The 19,068-nt window shown below is 36.6% G+C and overlaps 1 protein-coding gene across 6 annotated transcripts in view; it reads right to left on the bottom strand.

The window, feature by feature from the left end:
- The window catches only part of Pak1 (p21 (RAC1) activated kinase 1), a 146,000-nt gene that overhangs the window by 9,873 nt on the left and 117,059 nt on the right, over positions 1–19,068 (bottom strand). For all 6 annotated transcript variants that reach the window (XM_063256427.1, XM_063256430.1, XM_003468537.5 and 3 more), the window contains 5 exons: positions 17,903–18,077; positions 15,559–15,622; positions 12,070–12,118; positions 6,571–6,683; positions 3,351–3,468 (listed from right to left, as the gene is read on the bottom strand). In XM_063256427.1, coding sequence (XP_063112497.1) covers positions 3,351–3,468; positions 6,571–6,683; positions 12,070–12,118; positions 15,559–15,622; positions 17,903–18,077 — 519 coding nt within the window. The remainder of the gene's footprint in view (positions 1–3,350; positions 3,469–6,570; positions 6,684–12,069; positions 12,119–15,558; positions 15,623–17,902; positions 18,078–19,068) is intronic.

The raw sequence follows: 19,068 nt of genomic DNA, 5'->3' as shown, positions 1-19,068 counted from the left end.
TGTTTAGTTTGATTATATTCTGTTCCAGTTCTTCTACTTGTATTAGATTTGAGGGCACAGACAGCTATTCCACAGATAGCAGGATATACTACGGTAACCATTTTTGATTTCCTATTAACTTAATCTGAAGTCCTATACTGCTTTCACTGTCTTTTTTGACTAATTTTGTTTGAATCTATTTTGTTTGATCACTGTCTTGTCTTGACTGATTTTATTCGAATCTGTTTTGTTTGATAGTATGAAGTCTGAGGGTAGAGGCAACTACTTTGAAGACAGTAAGATTCACTATGATATCCATTTTGGTTTGACAATTATTTTCTTTTGAAGTCCTACAATGTCTCCAATGTTTTGTTTTTATTGGTTTTGTTCTGAATTGTTTTGTTCAATTTTATTGTGCCTGCTGACATGGGCAATTCTTTTGAAGATATAAGAGGCATTATGGCAACCACTGTTATTACCTAGCATTTTGGTTTTAAGTCATGTACTATGTCCCTCCTTTTGTTTTGACTGACTCCATTTTGTTTTGTCTCATTTGGTTTTATTCTTTTCAAAATAAAAATAAAAAATATATGCTGGGCATGGTGGTTCACGCCTGTAATCCCAGCACCCGGGAGGCTGAGGCAGCAGGATCACTGTGAGTTCAAGACCAGCCTAGTCTACAAAGTGAGCTCAAGGCCAGCCTAAACTGCAGAGACTCTGTCTCAAAAAAGCAAAAAAATTAAATTAAATTAAATTAAAAAATGGGGGCTCAGGTATAATCTTAGCTCTTATCCTAAACGCAGTAATTTCAATGTATTAGCCTGAAACTAAATTTTTAGAAGCTTCTATCAATTAAAAACTATTAGCGATACAATTCAACAGGAAACTACTATCTAAATGGTCCTAATTCAATGCTTTACTCTCTAAGAACATCCTAATGGATAAATTAAAAACAAAGCAATTTTCATAATTGGATTTTTTTTTCAAAATAAGGGCTATCAGTAGGAGACAGTTCTCTGAATGTTAAAAATTATGATCAAAAGGATGATCTTGAGATACTGAAACCCTCACACAATGCTTTAGAAGTTTGGCAATTCCTCAAAATATTAAATACAGAGTAATAATGTGACCAATAATTTTACCTCTATGTACATAACCAAGAGAAATGAAAATGTATGTCTACCCAAAAACTAGTATATGAAAATTCATAGCAGCATTTTTCATAATAATAGGGAGTGGAGAGAGAGACAGAGGAAAGAAAAATAATAATAAATGAATAACCCAAACATCAGTCAGGTATGATGGCCTATGCCTTTGTACTCTGGGGAGTCTGAAGCAGAAAAATTACAAATTGAAGCCCAGACACAGTAAAATGTCAATATGGAGTTTCCTTCTAGGGTGATAAAAATGATCTAAAATTCATTATTATGGTGGTTATATAACCCTAGAAATCTATCAAAAATTAGTAAATTCTATACTTTAATGAGTAAATTATATGGCACATAAACTACATTTCAAAAAGTAGGTAATGGTCTCTATTAGATTTTAAGAATAGTAATACAACATGTTTGTCTGATAATTTTTCAAGTGCTTTTGTCTAGAGTGATAACACATTTAATGCTCATTACAACCTGTTCAATCCCCATTTTATAGACAAGAAAACTGAGGCTGGAAGAATTTATACAAGTTGCTCACAGATCACAAAGTGAAATCAACTTTTTTTCCCTATGCTAGGAATCAAACCCAGGGCCTTTGCATGTGCCATCCAACCATGCCACCACTAAGTCACATATCTAGCACCCAACTGCTTTTTGATTCATGTAGTACCCCCCTAAGGCACACAGCATGAATGTTTCAATTTCCATTTTACTGATGAATAATTTGAGGCAAAATAATTTCTCCAAATACACATGTACATATATTCTTAACCAATGAAAGCTGGTCACTGGGCTTGGAAATTAAAAACAACTTTCATATTATAGTACTTTGTGGTCCTGAAGAGCATAATGTACATAATTATATGTTTGTAGTATAAAAATTTCATGAGAGTAATGTGACTAGAAAAAAAAACTAAAAAGGTTCTTTAGGGAGGAGCTACAAAAAAACAGTTAAGAAATATTGCATTAGTAAGCTCTTAATTGTGAATTCTAGCCTGATATTGATTCCATTAACCTACTTTTATACATTCTGCATCCCGAAGTTGTTAACGCAAAGGTGACTAAATTTTCCACAGCAGTATAGATTTCACACTATTTTATTTTTCAACATGGACTACATATACAACTACATAAATGCCTCCAGCTGTTGAACCATGAAACCTTAATCACATTATATTCCTCCAAAATTCTGAATCTTAGCTGGGTGTGGTAGCACATGTCTGTGATCCTAAGCACTCTAGATTCCTGGAGAAAAAGAGGATCACAAGTTAGAGCCCAGGCTGGACAACTTAGTGAGACCCTGTCTTAAAATAAAAACTTGAAGAAGAAGAAAGATGTTGATGGAGAGGCAGAAGAAGAGAAGAAGAACAAGAAGAACTACTTTAAAAAAGAGAAAGAAATCTCATTCATTCTTTTATTCTTTCCTCAACTTTCTAACTTTTCTATCAGATCTCAAGAGCAAAACACCCAATATCCTCAATGTCTGAATATTCCCTTCACCTTCTTGCTCTAACAAAAACCTAGAAACAAGGCTGAATTCTAGGGATACTGCTTCTCATGAAAGGGCTCTAGAGAACTTTTTATTCTGTGTGAAAGCAGAATAAAAATATAACTAAAATATATATCCATGTAAAAGAGATAAAGAAAAATATAATGCATTTATAAGTTATCAATATGGGTTGAAGTTACAAATGATGTGTTTAAATATATACTCGGTCAGGCATGATGCATGCCTGGAATCTCAGTTATTTGGAAGACAAAAGCAGAAGGATTGAAAATTTAAGCCCAACCTGAGCAACTTTGTGAGACTTTTTCTCAAAATAAAAAAAATAAACACAAAGGCCCGGGGATGTACCTCAATGCAAAGGTTCTGAGTTTGACCCCAGTATCCCTCCCACACAAAACACACACGCACACACACATGCACATGTACACACATATACACTTTCTGGTTATTTTCTAACTTTTCTATAATGTGCAGAATAAAGTTATCTTTACAGAAAAATTCACAAATTTAAAAATACCCAAGTTCATGAGTTCGATCTCTAATATCGGAAAAATTAAAAAAGAAAAAAGAAGAAGGAGGATGATAGTATCCATGCTAATTTTTCCCACTTCCACAAAGCCTGGGCTGAATCCTCTCTGGGTACAAACTTTCATGGACAGGAACATGGAGGTACTTCCTGCTCACGGTTGCCTGGCCCTTGGCCTTACCTCACGGCACACAGCAGCAATCTGGCCTTCATCCATGCAGGTTTCTGTCACCACATCTGTCAAGGAGCCTCCAGCCAAGTATTCCATGACAACCCATAGCTCGTCTCCCACAAGGTAACTGCAAAAACATCAAGAGTGAAAAGGAATAATCAGAGTACAATGAGCCACTGATTCAGGTTACAAAGACTGTACACCATCTTAGTGAAACCATCTCAGTGAATTCTGGAAAAGCCTAAAGTTCTTTACTTTAGAGAAAAGCAGAATGATGGGACGGCAGTACTAACCTTAGATCTCTTAAGGATGCACTTGGATAAAACAAAGCATACGTGTTCTATGGAGAAGATGCAATAAAATTATACTTTACCACAACACAAAGGAGTAACTCATGAAATCAGAAAGACTAGCATAAATCTAAACTTCTTAAGGCATCCATGTAGGAGCCATGCAAACATTTGATAAAAATGAGGTTTGGATCCCATGTTATGAACAGTAAGGAGAGTGACTGTCTCAGAGTTCTATTAGACCTAAAATCTGTGAGATTAATTATAAGGTCTTGTCCAAGACTCTATCCCCAAAGGTCAGCACAGGAGATGCCAATACTTACTGAATAAATCCATGAGTACAACAAAAGATAACTGTAAATATTAAATGAAGTGGTGGTAATAAAAGTCCTTTAAAAGGTATAAAATGTTATACACATAGACATTATGCTGACAATGACGTCTACCTTAACGTCTGTGATTCTAGCCTCTTTTGTTAAGTCAAAGCTACGGTGCAGTATCATACTCCTTGGAGGACTTTCGGGCTGACAGGAGTTAGACCTGATAATCTCACTCAGGGACTGGATTACTCAGCCTCGCTCTGTGATAAATAAAAGGTTATTTAACCTGTCAGAACAATGTTTTCTCGTGACAAACAAGAAACAAGGTTAGCTCAGAGCCCCTACAAGACTCTTCTGCTAGCCTTGAACAAAGAAGCTAGCTTTCAAAAAACATTTCTTGGACTGTCTTGAGTTGTGAGATATGTCACCTTTTCTTCACCTGGATAATAAAGCTTCTAATGGACATACAGGGAAACTGTTAAATAATTTTGACAATGGTCTCAAGCAAAAGGTAAGATTATAATTTTAGTCCTTTAACTATTACTTTACTGCTCTTTCCATCTGACTGTATTCATTGTAATTAGAAGGGGTTTTTTTCTTTTTTTCCTTTGTGTTTTCTTTCCTTTTTTTCTGTAGTGCTGGGGTAGAACACAGATCCTTGCATGTGTTAGGTAAGTGTTCTATCACTGAGCAACATCCTCAGCCCAAGTCTCCTCATGTTTAAGAACCCTTACAAGACAGATTCTGTAGCCTTTTTTTGGACTCCTATGGTCTGACTGTTTATTTCCCAAAAGAACATCACACTGAATATCTAACTGGGTCAGGTATGGTGGCACACACACATCTGTAATCCCAGCACTTGGGAGGCTGAAACAGGAGGATTATTGCAAGTTTGAGGCAGGCCTGAGCTAAGAAGTAAGTTCAAGACCAGCCTGAACTATATAGCAAAACCCTGTCTCAAAAAGGAAAAAAAAAAATCTAATTATTGTGATGGTTTTAGGAGGTGGGGCTTTAGGAAGATGGTTAGTTCATAAAGACAGAGCCCTCATGAGTGAGACTAGTGACAAGGCACCATGCAGGAACCAGAAAGTCAGCCCTCACCAAACGATAAATTTACTGGCATCTTGATTTTTAAATTCTTAGGTTCGACAACTGTGAAAAAGAAATTTGCATTGTTTATAAGCTACCTAGCCTCTGGGATTTTGCTGTAACCGCCTAAATGGACTATGACATGAATCAGAAGAGAATTCAGGACTAGGCAAAATTCTTCCACTAGCAAGAGGTTACTTTTTACTTGATGAAGAATATAATTCATGGCCCTTCACTCACTCACTGAGAAAGCAATTGTTAGCTTAGATAGAGTGAAGAAAGAGTACGAGGACCCATGTGAGTATTTCTCAGCACTGACAAAGCAAAATCTCTACTTCTGGATTTGATGTCATCATCAAACTAAAACAATGCAAACTAAATTCATGTTATCTCAAACATTTTGTTGGACATACTCTGTCAATGTATCTTCTAAAATTTCATCTCAAAGTAAAGTCCCAGGATATCACATATTTGAAGAACAAATATGGACCAGTTCTTTAGGACATCTCACAAAAACTACAGACTCTCACTTGCAGTGCTTGCACTAGCTCCTCAGAGGTTAAGGATACCCTATTCTGTGCTCACGAGGAGATATATTCTTTTTTTATACTGTACCAGCATAGTGGGTGTGGTGCACATGCCTATAACCCAGCACTCTGGAAGTCTGAGGCACGAGGATCACAACTTTAAACTCAGCCTGGGCAACTTAGTGACACTCTGTCTCAAAAAAAAAGAGACTAAGAATGTATCTTAGTGTAAAGATCCTGTATTCAATTCCTAGTACCACAAAACAAAAAATAAAAAGATGTGAGAAGGTGAATCATAACTTTAGAAGATTCTTTAGAGCCAGAGTTAAGCTCCATGTTCAAAAGACTACATTTCATCTCCATGCAGGTTTTATTCTTTATAGCTAACAACATCATGAATGTATAAGGAAGGTCAAAGTCCAACTCCTTTCCTCATTAAAGAATCTGAAGATCGCCAGAGTACTTTACATGCTGCACAAGAAAGGACATATATGAAATATGCCACACCAAGAAAAGTTGTTGATAATGTAGTACAAGTAGTAAAGAAATCAGGGTCTAAAATTTAGTACAGTATCTACCTATGACATCTCTGAAACTTGGACAAGAAGTTCCAATTTAATGCAAATGTGTATTAAAAAAATACTACTAAGCATCACATTTTAAAAGCATAAAGCCAAACCATGGGTTATTCTAAAGGATGAGAAGGGTGAAGAAAGACTTTTGATAGAGAATGAATTAAGAACCAAGATGTCTTACTCAGACAGATGGCCAGAAGGAATTCCCTGAGACAAAACAAACTGTATTACTAGCATCAAATGTTGGTCTTACCCACACAGGTATTCCAGCAATCAGAAGTGTTTAGCAATATGTAGGGCTGGATTCAAACACCTTAGCACCACAGAAGATAGTTAAACTGAGGCAGTTATGGGTGCTGGTATTGCTTTCTCCTCTAACCCACTGGTCCCAAAGACTCCATCCCTCTGACTGACCCACCATTTCATACCTGTCCAAGTAGTTTACAATATTTGGGTTTTTGTTTTCCCTCATGACTAGGATCTCATTAATAATGAGCTCTTTCTTCGGCTGCTGCTGAAGATTCATCTGCTTAATGGCCACCTAAAATCACAAAACATTCAATGTGTGACCAGTGTCACTCAACATTTAAAGTACTAAGGAAACAAAGACAAATAAGGCACAGTTTTAGCTCTCAAGTAGTTCATAATATATCAGTGTTAAACAAATGCTTCTGAAAATGAAGTCTCATCGGCATCAACATCTGAGAAATGGTTAAAAGTATTTTACACCTTACTTCAAAACTTATTGAGTTAGAAACTTGTTTTAATCAGCCATGTCAAAATCATTTTGATATATACCAAAGTTTTAGTACCAAATATAAATGTAGAAAAAACTTAAAAACCACGATATAGGGCTGGGGATTTAGCTTAGTGGCATAAGCACCTGCCTGGCAAGCGCAAGGTCGTGAGTTCGATTCCCAGTACCAAAAAAACCCGAGCCCCCCAACACCACAATATAAATAAAGACATTATTTTTTAAAAGTTCATCAAAGAGGTACAGAAGATGGGAACGGTGGCCCATTCCTGTAATTTCAGCAGTGGGGGAGGCTGAGAGAAAAGGATCATAAAGTTGAAGACCCACCTAAACAACAGAGTAAGAGATTTTGTCTGAAAATTAAAAACGAGCTGGGGATATAACTCTGTGATACAGAGTTTCTAGGTTCATTCTCAAGTACTGGAGTGGGGGATACACTACAGAAACACAAACTAGGGCAAGAACTCTCAATCTAGATATGTATACACTTCCACAGGGAGGTGACTTTCTGAACATGGTGTGGAAAGATAAATCAGAGCTGATTAGTTAAGAAAGAAGATAAAAGGAGACAAAATCCTTATGTTTTGTGTGAAAAGGATCTTGATAGGTCAATAAAACAAATTTTCACCTAACACAAATGTAAGATGTTCTTTAGTTTCCAAGGTACTTTGCATTCATTCATTCCATGTGTTAGGTATTATGTAAGGGGCTCTCAACTTTGCTATTTCACTTAATTCTTAGAGACAACTTGTATGTTTAGTAGGAGTAACTTTTTTTTTTTTTTTTTTTTTTTTTTTTTGGTATTGGGGATCCAACTCATGACCTTGTGCTTGCCAGGCAAGTGCTTATTCCACTGGGCTAAATCCCTGGCCCTTAACTTTTCAATGGATGAAGAAAATGTTATTCCAGGAGAGTATGTGACTTGCACACACAGCCATCAGTAGAAAAGTCAGAATTAGAACCTTCAAGATTTTATTTTATTCTTTATACTGAACACGTAGCCAGATTAACTTTTCCTCACAGTACACATTCACTCTCTTCCCTGTTCAAAAACATACATAGCTCTTTGTTATCTTGAAATACTCCTCAGAGTTCTCATGATCTGATCCAGGCCCTTTCTTCCCATTCTATCCTTTCACATATACACTGTCTTCCTCCCTTTGTTGATCTTCTTTCCACTCACAATACTGTGTCACTTCCATACAGCCCAAACTACTTATGCTTACATCAGGCCAAAGTAGAAGTCACTCTCAAGCCACATATACGTTTTCCTCTTTTAAAAGCCCTATGAGAACATATTCATATCTCTTTTATAGAACTTAGAACACACAACCTTGTATGAGTATTAGTTAAGAGTACATGCATGTGTTTATGAGTGTGTGTGTACATTTGTGCATGTATGTATCTAGCAATCCGGAACTTGATTAAAATCCCAGAATCACAACATACATGGTACTCAGAGAATTTTTGTGTGCAGAAGAAAAATGAAAAGAAAGAAAGCAGTGGGTTGATAACTGCTTTGTTTTTAAACCACAAAAACAGAAAAACAAAAAAATCAGCAATAAATTCCTAAATCCAAATAGGAGTGTCATTTAGGTTGTTTGCTAAGTACTTACTCTCTCAAGGTATTTTGCTTTTTTACTGTTTATGGTAAGAATATGAGCATCTAAAAGAACTAAGTTGTTGTTCCAGAAGCAACAGGTATTACAAGGATTGAGGGTTCAATGTTTTATGAAAAATTCCTATTATTTAAGCTAAATATGGACAGTCTTCTAAAGAGACTCAGTCAATCATGAAGAGTAAAAATGATCATTTTTAACATCTACACACTTTCATTCTCTACTGCAAGTGAGAAACCTACTTTCCTAGCAGATCAGGCTTCTGGTCTACCTACAGCTTTATATAAATAACAATTGAGGATAACTTTCCCCCATGCCTGAAAAGCAAAACATTATTAAGTACTGGAATGCCTTATAAGTAGGACTGGAGCCAGAGGAATGTCTTTGGAGCTCCTCAGATCATCCTAGATGAGGGACAATGCTCATCAACATGACAGGGATTACTGCAGGTGGAGGCTAACATGGAAGCTGGGCAGGACACCAGAAACCCTTTTCCATCTTCTCTCCCAGGCTAAATGTCCTTACCTAATTAAACTCAGCCTATTCAGGATAACAGAGCACTCCTCTATCAGAAAAAGAACTTAGGTCCACTCTAAGGACCTAAGCTCTGGGCCTGCCACTTACTGACTCTGACCAATCACAAAGTCTCTTAGTTTCAGTGTCTTCTGAGTCCCTTCCTGTTGGGGCTGTTTTGAGTACGAAGATAATGGTCAATGAGCTATTCATATGTAAATAAAGGATTTGATAAAGACAACAAGGAAAAAAATCACCTTTACAGAGGCATTTGATTATTATAATTTGCACAGCACAGTAAGAATTCCAACAGCACCAATAAGACAACAGCAACAACCAAACACCCTTCAACCACTACGTTATTGAATGGCTACTATGTACAGACTCTTGTGCTAGGTATTCTCTATATCACCTCAGCAAAACCTAACCATTCTGCAAAGTGAAAATCATCACTTATACTTTCAGATAAGGGTACTGAAGCTAAGGGTTATATGAAAACTGCCTAAGGTCATAACCATTCCCCCAGGTCACATGATTCCAAATGCTCTTCTAGTCTGTTTCTTTCTATTTCTACACACTTTTCCTTTAAAAACAGGCTTCAAAAAGCCAGGCATGCTGATGCACACCTGTAATTCCAGCATTCCAGAATTGAGGCAGGAGGATCACTGTAAGTTTGAGGCCAGCCTGGGCCACAGGGTCAGTTCAAGGACAGCCTCAAATGTTTGGCAATACTCTGCCTTAATCAATCAATTAGTAACCAGGTTTGAATAATGATTATTTTTACCAGTAACAGGAATATTTTCCAGTATTAACATGCTAATCCTTCTATCTGTGACAGACAACAGCTCAATTCTTCCTAGCTGGATAACCCTTTATAATTACTCACTCACAAAGACTGACAGCATCCACTAGCTCCACCGAAGATATATATTCCCAGGGGCAGGAAATGAGGGCTTCCTGACCACAATGTTAGCTACCCTAATAGACCTGCTTCTATTAAGAGTTCTGTAAGCACAAGTCAGGCATATAATGAAGTCAAGTTTCTCTTTCCTATGGTCAGCTTCTCACAAAGGCAGCTTCTAGGACTTCCAGGAATCACTCACTCATTACCTGCCTGCCTCATATCAAGGACTGTGAGACGTAAGGGACTAGAAACATGACAGAGGAAGTCCTAGTGCCTAACTTCAGCTCTGCTGAGGATTTAGAGTAAAAGATTCTACTCAGTCCCTGCTAATTGTTGGTAGCACAACTTGTAAAACAAGTTTTTTATATTCCCTGAGTTATAAATTCCTCAACAATAAAAAGAAATTATTACCTTTCTCAAAGGTTTCTTTAACCTCTCTTTTTAATTTCTATCAAATTCTCCACCTTAATTTTTTTGGGGGGGGTTAGTGAGGATCGAACTTAAGACCCTGCACCTATGGCATGTGTTTATGGCACTGAGCTAAATCCCCAGCCCCTTGCCACCTTAAATTTGATACACTAATATTATATTTCCTTCCTCACCACTATTTTTACTTTAAAGAATATTCTTCTCTACACTAACTTTTATATGTACACCATGGAAAGTATGCTCTTTTGATTTTGTATGATTTTGATGTTTAAATGCTTGCACAGGATTTACTCTTTCACATAGTTTTTTTTACAAAGTGTAATATAAAGCCAAAGTTCAGTAATTAGTTTGTGGAATAAATACAATTAAAGATTTAATTCTTAAAATTGATGTATTTTCATACAATTGCTTTACTGAATTCTTGCAACACTTGTGTGAAATATACATTGTAATGGACATTTTATAAATCAGTATAATTCAGCCCAAGATGTCAAATGACTTGTCCAAGGTAATACAAATAGTTGACGGCCAGCACCTATGTCTTTGGAGTCCTATCTCAAAGAATAATTAATATCCTTAAGCATAAAATGATTTTAAAGGTTGACTTACCCTCAGTGAGGTACAGAATGTGGGTTTAACATTTGTAACAGACTAATAAGAGCTCAGTGAAATATGTGTCAATCCTATTAACTATGACTTCTCCAACATACCAGGGTGTTTCAACCATTAAAAATATGTAAACAGATTTGTAGTAACCTTCTTTAGAGGACCCCAGTTCTATCTTCACTGGAAGCAGAAAAGCGTCTTTCAACTTAAGTCCAGGTACTCTCTTAAGAACTTCTCTAAGGCAGCTGCCAACCACCCCCCACCTGCCAACATTCCTGCTTTGCAATCAACCAAAGCACAGACTGAAAAGAAACCTCAAAAATTCTATATTTACTTCCTTCATGGCTTTTTTCTACTGAAAATAAGATCTTTTTGGGGTGGGGAGATACTGGCGTTCGAACTCAGGACCATGCACTTGCAAGGCAGGCGCTTATGCCGCTGAGCTAAATCCCCAGCCCCATGAAAACAAGATCTTTGATCAGCAGGCTTTGCAATAAAGTCAGAGTTCTGCTAGTTTAAATGAAGAGGTGCTTCCAAATAACTGACTGCAATTTTTGGTGGAATTCTAGATGTAGAATAACAGTAGCACCAGTAGATTAGGAGTCAGGAGACATGAGTTTAAATCTTGTCGGTAAGAGATTTCTTTCCTAAGCAACTGTCCATCTGCAGTTCTGTCAGAGCTCTCAGACAGTACCTGACTTCTTCATACCTACACCTGCATCTTTTTAGTTTCTCTTTGAATAACATCACGTAAATCACTCCCACACTCATCAATCACCAAATCCTGTCAAATCTGTCTGTTAAGTATCTCTCAAATCCATCTACTTCACTTCTTCTATACTCTGCTATTCCCTTAGACATTCTTATCTGGAATTACCCACTGACTTTTTGATTCACCTGGTCCCTTCTTACCTGCTGCACTCTGTTCTCCACACTGTACCTACAATAACTTTTCTAAAAGTTTTCAGTCCCAACTTCTTAGTCTTGTCAGTTGATTCTGGTCTGATATAGAAACTGTCTTTACTGAGCTAAGAAGGGCTAAAAACTAACCTAAAATGAAGACTGTATAATTGAAACACAACAGTTGGTGGTGGACACTTACCTCCTGTCCTGTGGCTACATCCATTGCAGTGTACACGGTGCCTGATGCACTGAACAGGTACAAGAGAAAGGGAAAAAAACACAGGTGTTCGATGAATTTGTCAAATGCAGCTCTACACATGATCTGGCAGTGTAAGCAAGGATGGACAATAATAGCAGCAAATCTAACCCATGTGCCCTCCCCACTTGTATCCATGCAACTGTTACTTGAAAGGTAGAATAGAGACTGCAGTAGCCCACTGACCTGAGTTTTAATACAGAGCTTCTAAATATTTTGAGCTATCAGATCCTGACTAACTCATGTAAGTTTTCTGACCTTCACTTTCCTCTTTTTGTGACATGAACATAGGAATATGAGACTTTAAATCAATTAGTTTATGTAAAGTGCTTAGCCACGTGCCTAAAATAAACAGTAGGTGTTCAAATACATTATAGAGTTTCTTTCCTTTTCTTGTCTTTTTGCGACAGTGTCTCACTTTGTAGCCCAGGCTGGCCTCCAACTCACAGCAATCCTCCTGCCTCAGCCTCCCAAGTATTGGGATTACAGGTGTACACCAACAGTTCAAGCTTCAGATACGTTAGTTTCTTGTTCTGCTCACCCTCCTATCTTCTATCACCTTTAGCAAGTTATTTAATTTCTTGTAGCCTCAAACCAAAGTTGGGTGTAGGATTAAATTTATGGTTTTCAGTTCTGATACTATTCCTATCCCATTTCTAAGGTAAGAATAACTGCATTAGATATAGACTTACATGTATGTATGTATATACACACTCACACAAGCAAATGAATAAAGTGAAAAAAAAAAGAAATGCTAGAAATAAGCCAGGGATGGTAGTGCATTCTATAATCTCAGTATTCTGAGAGGCTGAGGGAAGATCACAAATTTGAGACTAGACTGGGAAACTTTGTGACTTAGCCAGACCCTATGGACTGGGAATGTAGCTTGGTGCAAAGACCCTGGGTTTAACACTCAGTAGTGGGAAAAAGGAAAGCTATAAATAACACTACAAAAATAATCGTGTCCATTTGAAATGACTAAATCTTCATTTTAGGGGGCTGGGGATTTAGCTCAGCAGTGTAAGCACGTGGCTGGCAAGCACAAATTCATGAGTTTGATCCTTAGTATCTGCCACCAATAAAATAAAATAAAATCTTCATTTTATGCCTACAACCACAACTTTGTATATTTATAGGTGAGTAACTTTCAAGTTTTGTAGCTGAACATGCCATACATCAAGTACATATGATACAATTTGAAGACATTTAAAATTCTAGTCTTTTGCAAGAATGCACTCAGGCAAGCATCAAGATTATACTTTCCAGATAAAACAAGTCAATTCAGGGGGAAAAGTCTCTTATAAGTACGCCTTGCAACTAGATCCCTAATCCCCATGCCTTAGTTGAGAGCCCAATAAATGCCTGGAAACTCTGATCATTAAAATATTGGCTACCAAATAAAGACTAGATTATATGCACTGGCAGTTATCTCTTCACTTGCCTGATAGTCTTACCCCTATCCATGTACTGTCAAAAAGCAGATTACTATCCTTCTGCCCGTGCCCCCTCTCTGATCCTTCTAATGCAAAATATTCTTAAAAGGACAAACATGTTCAAGCTTCGGAGAACTGAACATTTTCAGACTGTGTTTTCATGCTTGCAAAGTTCTAGAAAACTACTCAGGCTCACTAGTTAGTACTTGGTTATTTTTTATGTAAGTAGACAAATGACTAGGTCAAAAAGCATAACCATTTCTAGATTTCAAAAGGAAAAACAGCCAGCAAAAAATACAGTAGTCCTGATTTATCAAATTGATGCGACATTTGTATTTTTAAAATTATGGGCTATAAAGACATGAAAGTACGGATGCTGAATATTTCATTCTTAGCACTAATAGATCAGTCAAATAATCAGGAAAGAATGATTCCTTTGCAGATGTTGCCTATTTAGAGGTTTCACACATCAATTTTTAAAAATAGGCATTTTGGAGATGAAAGTCCCTTAATCTACAGTCCTTCTTTAAATTTATAGATGAAGACATTCAAGTCTTGAGAAAGGAAATGACTTGTCTACTCTTGCTCATGTACTTTTTTGTTACATTCTTGATATCTCTATTTAACTACCTAAAGGAAGTACCATCTACATTACTCTGGGGCAAGCAAAAAAACTTTCTTCACAAAGTGCTAACTACTAGTTCAGATTCAAAAAAGAACTGTCTAGTAGGAAAAATAATGAGACTAGCAAAAAAACAAATGTCATCTGCCCAACTCAAAGTTGTTTTAATAATTAAATTCAACAATAGATACAAGTAACAGCTGAACACTATAAAATGTTGTACAACTATATCACCTCTGCATTACAAATTTTTTTTTTTTTTGGACGCCACTGATCAAACTCACAACCTTGTGTTTGCCAAGCAGTCACTTACACTACAAAGCTAAACCCCTAATCCTTATTCTTTATCCTACTTTTGGAAGCTCATAGGTGCATAAGAAAACAGAAAAAGAAAATTTCAATAGCTTTGAGCAACAATGCTTTCATTTCACTAGCACTTCTAGTAAAAATCTACCACAAAGCTAGACATTTTTATTTTTTTAGTTTGAATTTCAGTTTTTTTAGTAAATCTGTTGGAATTTATTTTTATATAGAGGTATAACTTACCTAAAGTAATATATATAACTATGAAGTGTTTGACTTGATGATTTTCATATATATGTACACTATGTTTACCACAAAGATCACCTCCCAAATTCTCTCAATACTTCTTTCCAAGTGACACCCATCTCCCAGAAATAAGCACTATTACTGACTTCTATTACCATATACTAGTTTTGTCTATCTTGAATTTCATATTAACAAAATCATATAAATCTATCATTTTATGTCTGGCTTTTTTTGGCTCAGAACAATGAGCAAGTAGCTTTAAAAGATGGCACAAGACATTTCACTTTCTTTCTTTGGTTATTTCACTCTGTTGACTTCAAGATCCCTGAAGAGATTGTATCTGATTCAAAGCCACTTTCACAGTGCTTAGCACACAACTGAAATTCAGTTAAGAATCTAGTACACTGAGTGTAGCATGGAAGTTACAGGCGATGAACCTGAAAGGAGTCATAAAGTCTGACATCTACCTGGAAAAATAAGTAACTCTAACTAGCAGAAGTGGTTGTAAGTCTTCCACTTCATATTAGTGCATCAGCACTAGAGCGAACAAGGTTTATCCGGAAAAGCCAACCTATAATCTGGGATGCTGGTTTTTAGCTAAGAAAACTGATGATTCTCTAATTCTCACCACAGAGTACTTTTAGCAAGATGGCCAGTTAATGGCGTATCTTTCATATTAAGCACAATTCTGCCAAGGTTGAAGTTAGCCTAACCTATCACCTCCAGATGGGTAAGCTAAAGAAAGAACAAGGCTTATGAGAGGCAAAACAGTTAACAAAGTCACAATTTTAAGTCATTTCTCCAAGAAAAGAAAATATCCATACTAACCCTTGTCCAATTTTTTCAAATCGTGTGTATTTCTTCTTAGGATCGCCCACACTCACTATGCTCCCTTTAAAAGAAACAGAGACCATGAATCATTTTTTTTCCAGACAAAGAAAAAAACAGAACCTATGTTCTCCCTACTACCCAGAATTGACAAGGATTAAAGAATCTATCTCTAATGCCCACAAAACACACTAAACAGCCCCCTTAGCTTCTCAAAAAGTTTCATTTCCTTGATTGCTTTTATTCAGAGTAATCTAATAGTTTCTAAATTAAGAGTCATTCATTCATGTTTTAATGAATTAATTACTTCAATAAACATTTACTTGTTTATTATGTACCAAGTAATACACTAAGTGCTAGGGAAAAAGAACCAGAAAATCCACAATTAGGTCAGTCCTTGCTCTTAACAAGTTCACTTGCATGGAAGAAGATAAACAAGAAAACTTAAGATGCTATAAAAATATATTAATTGCTGTGATAAATGTCAAATAGTTACAAAAAGGTACAGAAAAATACAATGGAAAGGTTTTAGAAAGGTGATCTCTAAGCCAATTTTTACAGATCTCTGGGCCAATTTTTACAGATTAAGCAGATGCCAGTCAGGTAAAGAGAATTATAATAGGGAATACTTTAAGTATAAAGGTAAAGAAGTTTGAGACAACTCATTAGGTTTCACAACATGTATTTTAAAGATGGAGAGTTGAGGCCCATATAAAGGAAAAGACTTCCCCATGATCATATAGCAAACTGGAATCAGATCTAAGGTTAAGAGGTTGGTTTTCAGTCTCCCAGTCCAATGTGCATTTTCTTTAATACCAACGATTAGAATGGGTAACTTCACACATATCATCTCATTTGATTTACAAAGAAGTAAGATATTAATGTCCTCATTTAAAAGGTAAGGAAAAATGAGGCTCAGAAGACAGGAGAAAACTGTCTAAGACATAAGTCAGTAGCAGAGCTGGGGCTTTAACTCAAGTTTGTTTGCCATAATTCTAAGAAAGACTGTAAAAACAAAAACAGGACCCTCCTTCAAAAAAAATTCCAAACAAATCTGGGTGACTGATTTTTACTTCATTGGTTTTTTACAAGGGTTCCAGGCACTAGCAAATTTTAACAGAGTGAAAGACAGTTTTTGTTTGTTTTTTGTTTTTTAGCTAGGATCTCACTATGCAATCCAAACTGGCATTAAATTTGTGTGAATCTTCCTGCTCAGCCTTCTGAGTGCTGAGATTACAGGCACGTGCTACCACACCCAGCAAGAGAGTGAAATGCTCTTAAAAGTCAAACAGGAATGATCCAGAAGAAGTAGAGAACTGCTAAAGTAGAAAACAGGGAAACTTGGTACCAGTTTCCAAACCTGGCCAAATCAGTCACACCAAATCCTGTTTAAAAATAAATAAACATATACAATAAACCAAAGGTCTTGTCCAGTGATACTTCCAAGCCAAAAGATCAAGCGCATCTTTTTGTCTAATGTAATTCTTTAGTTTAATGAAATGCAAAAATAGGCTACTCTCATATACTCTTATTTCTGCCTGCTAAATAAAGTAAAATGCAAGTTTCCACCTGATAGCACAGGCAACATGCTCTACTAACAAAGGCCCAAATTTGTGTTCTAATCTCAAACCTATAGCCTTCTGTCTGTATGATGTGAGCCATGGTATTTATCCTCTCTGGGCCTCAAAAATATGAACTGCAAAAAAAGAGAACCATAATGCCTGTTTTGACATGATAAATATAGGTATTAAAGACAAAAAAAAAAGAAAGAAACAAGAAAATATTTTGCTTGTCATATAGTACACCATATAGGTTCACAAATTGTTAGTTTCCCTTCCCTTTTTTTCCTACAGCTATGATGGCAGATCTGTCTTTTCCTAGGTCAGTAGCAAACATCAATCACAGCACTCTTTCCTACCAGATACAGTCAATGTCTCAATCTTCTATTCACTAGATGAAAAGTATTTGCCCACCTCTATAACCCATGCCTATGGGAAAAGGGATAACCAGTCCTCAAAGTGAGTTATATATACTCTTTCCCTTTATATTCCATTCTAATGTGGTTTCCAACCAGAGCTGATGAGACACAGAATGGAAATGGAGGGCTGGGTGAGGAGAAGAACAGTTGGTAACTAAGGTACCAAAGCATGGGCAACCAATCACAAGGGTCAAACCTAGGATCAAGAATTTTTTTTTTTTTTTTTGTACCACGAATTGAACTCAGGACCTCATGCTTGCCAGACAGGGGCTGTGCTACTGAGCTAAATCCCCACCCTAGGATCAGGACCTTTATGCTTGACCAGTCATAGACCAAGTAAAGCTCAGAAAGCTACAAAGTGCTCACGTAATTTTTCCAAGATCTCTTCATCAGACATTTTGGGCTTCTTCTTCTGTTTCTCAGTATTCCGGGTCAAAGCATCTGGCAGAACAGTGTTATTCTCAGTAGGTGAAATGGGAGATGTAGCCACATCCCGAGTTGGAGTAGCAGGAAGTGGTTCAATCACAGATCGTGTATATACCTATATTAGTGGCACAAAATTTTGGTAGACAGTCTTTATCAGTATAGAAGAACTACTTCTAGATGGTTAGAACATCCACAGAACAATTCCCTAAATATGCACCCTTCTTCTTCCGTCAGAATTTATATTGCTCCTCCGTGCCTAGGCCCACCTATGAGAAATGGCTTTCCTTGCTCTTATTATATGCCATAGTAGTTAATGATAATTCTAGCATTAAAGATGTTCAAAGGCTAGGTAACTCACAGTAGAAATTATTTAAAAGAGATTCTATTTTTAGATGAGGATGTCCCACATCTGTACCTTTCTGTTTCCCCAAGATGAGATGAAATCTTGTATTACAGCCATATCACTCGGTGCTGCTAATACTACAATCTTCTACTGCATCACTCCCTCTTTAGACCATGAACCCTTTCCAGGAAGGAAGGAAGTACTCTTGTTTGTCAAGAGGCAGTAGTATAGTGACTCAGAACAAAAACTCAGGAACTTGACTGCCTGCCTCTTACTTTTATCCCAGCTCTTATTCTTATCACCTGCATCACTTGGGGCAGGTTATTTAACTTCTCTGCGCTTCACTTGCCTCATCTGTAAAATGGTGACAATAACGGTACCTATCTCACAGAGTTATTGTGAGAATAAATTGGTTAATGTAAGTGATAGGATTAGAATCATCTCCAGCACACATTAAGCACTCAAATTTTGGCTTTGCAAACATCATATTTGCTATTCAGCCATCTACTTAACAATTATTTATTGAATATCTACTCTAAGACAAATCCTATGTACAATTATGCACCTTTCCTCTCATTTTGGTAAAGGAGGTGAGAAAGCCATATCCCAAGGGGGGGGGGAATAAATGTTATATGAAATGAACAACTATTATACAGTACTGATGCTCAGAAGCAACTCTAAGTTATACTTTCCTCCCTAGAAGATATTTATCTCATGGTATCATAAAAATATCACAATTATCTTCTGGATAGTTATAAGCTAT

The sequence above is a fragment of the Cavia porcellus genome, unplaced genomic scaffold (assembly GCF_034190915.1).
Source record: "Cavia porcellus strain 051 isolate PalLab524CR breed Dunkin Hartley unplaced genomic scaffold, mCavPor4.1 scaffold_9, whole genome shotgun sequence".
NCBI lineage: Eukaryota > Metazoa > Chordata > Mammalia > Rodentia > Caviidae > Cavia > Cavia porcellus.
The sequence above is the reverse complement of the archived record's forward strand: the minus strand, read 5'-3'. Positions and strand labels throughout refer to the sequence as shown.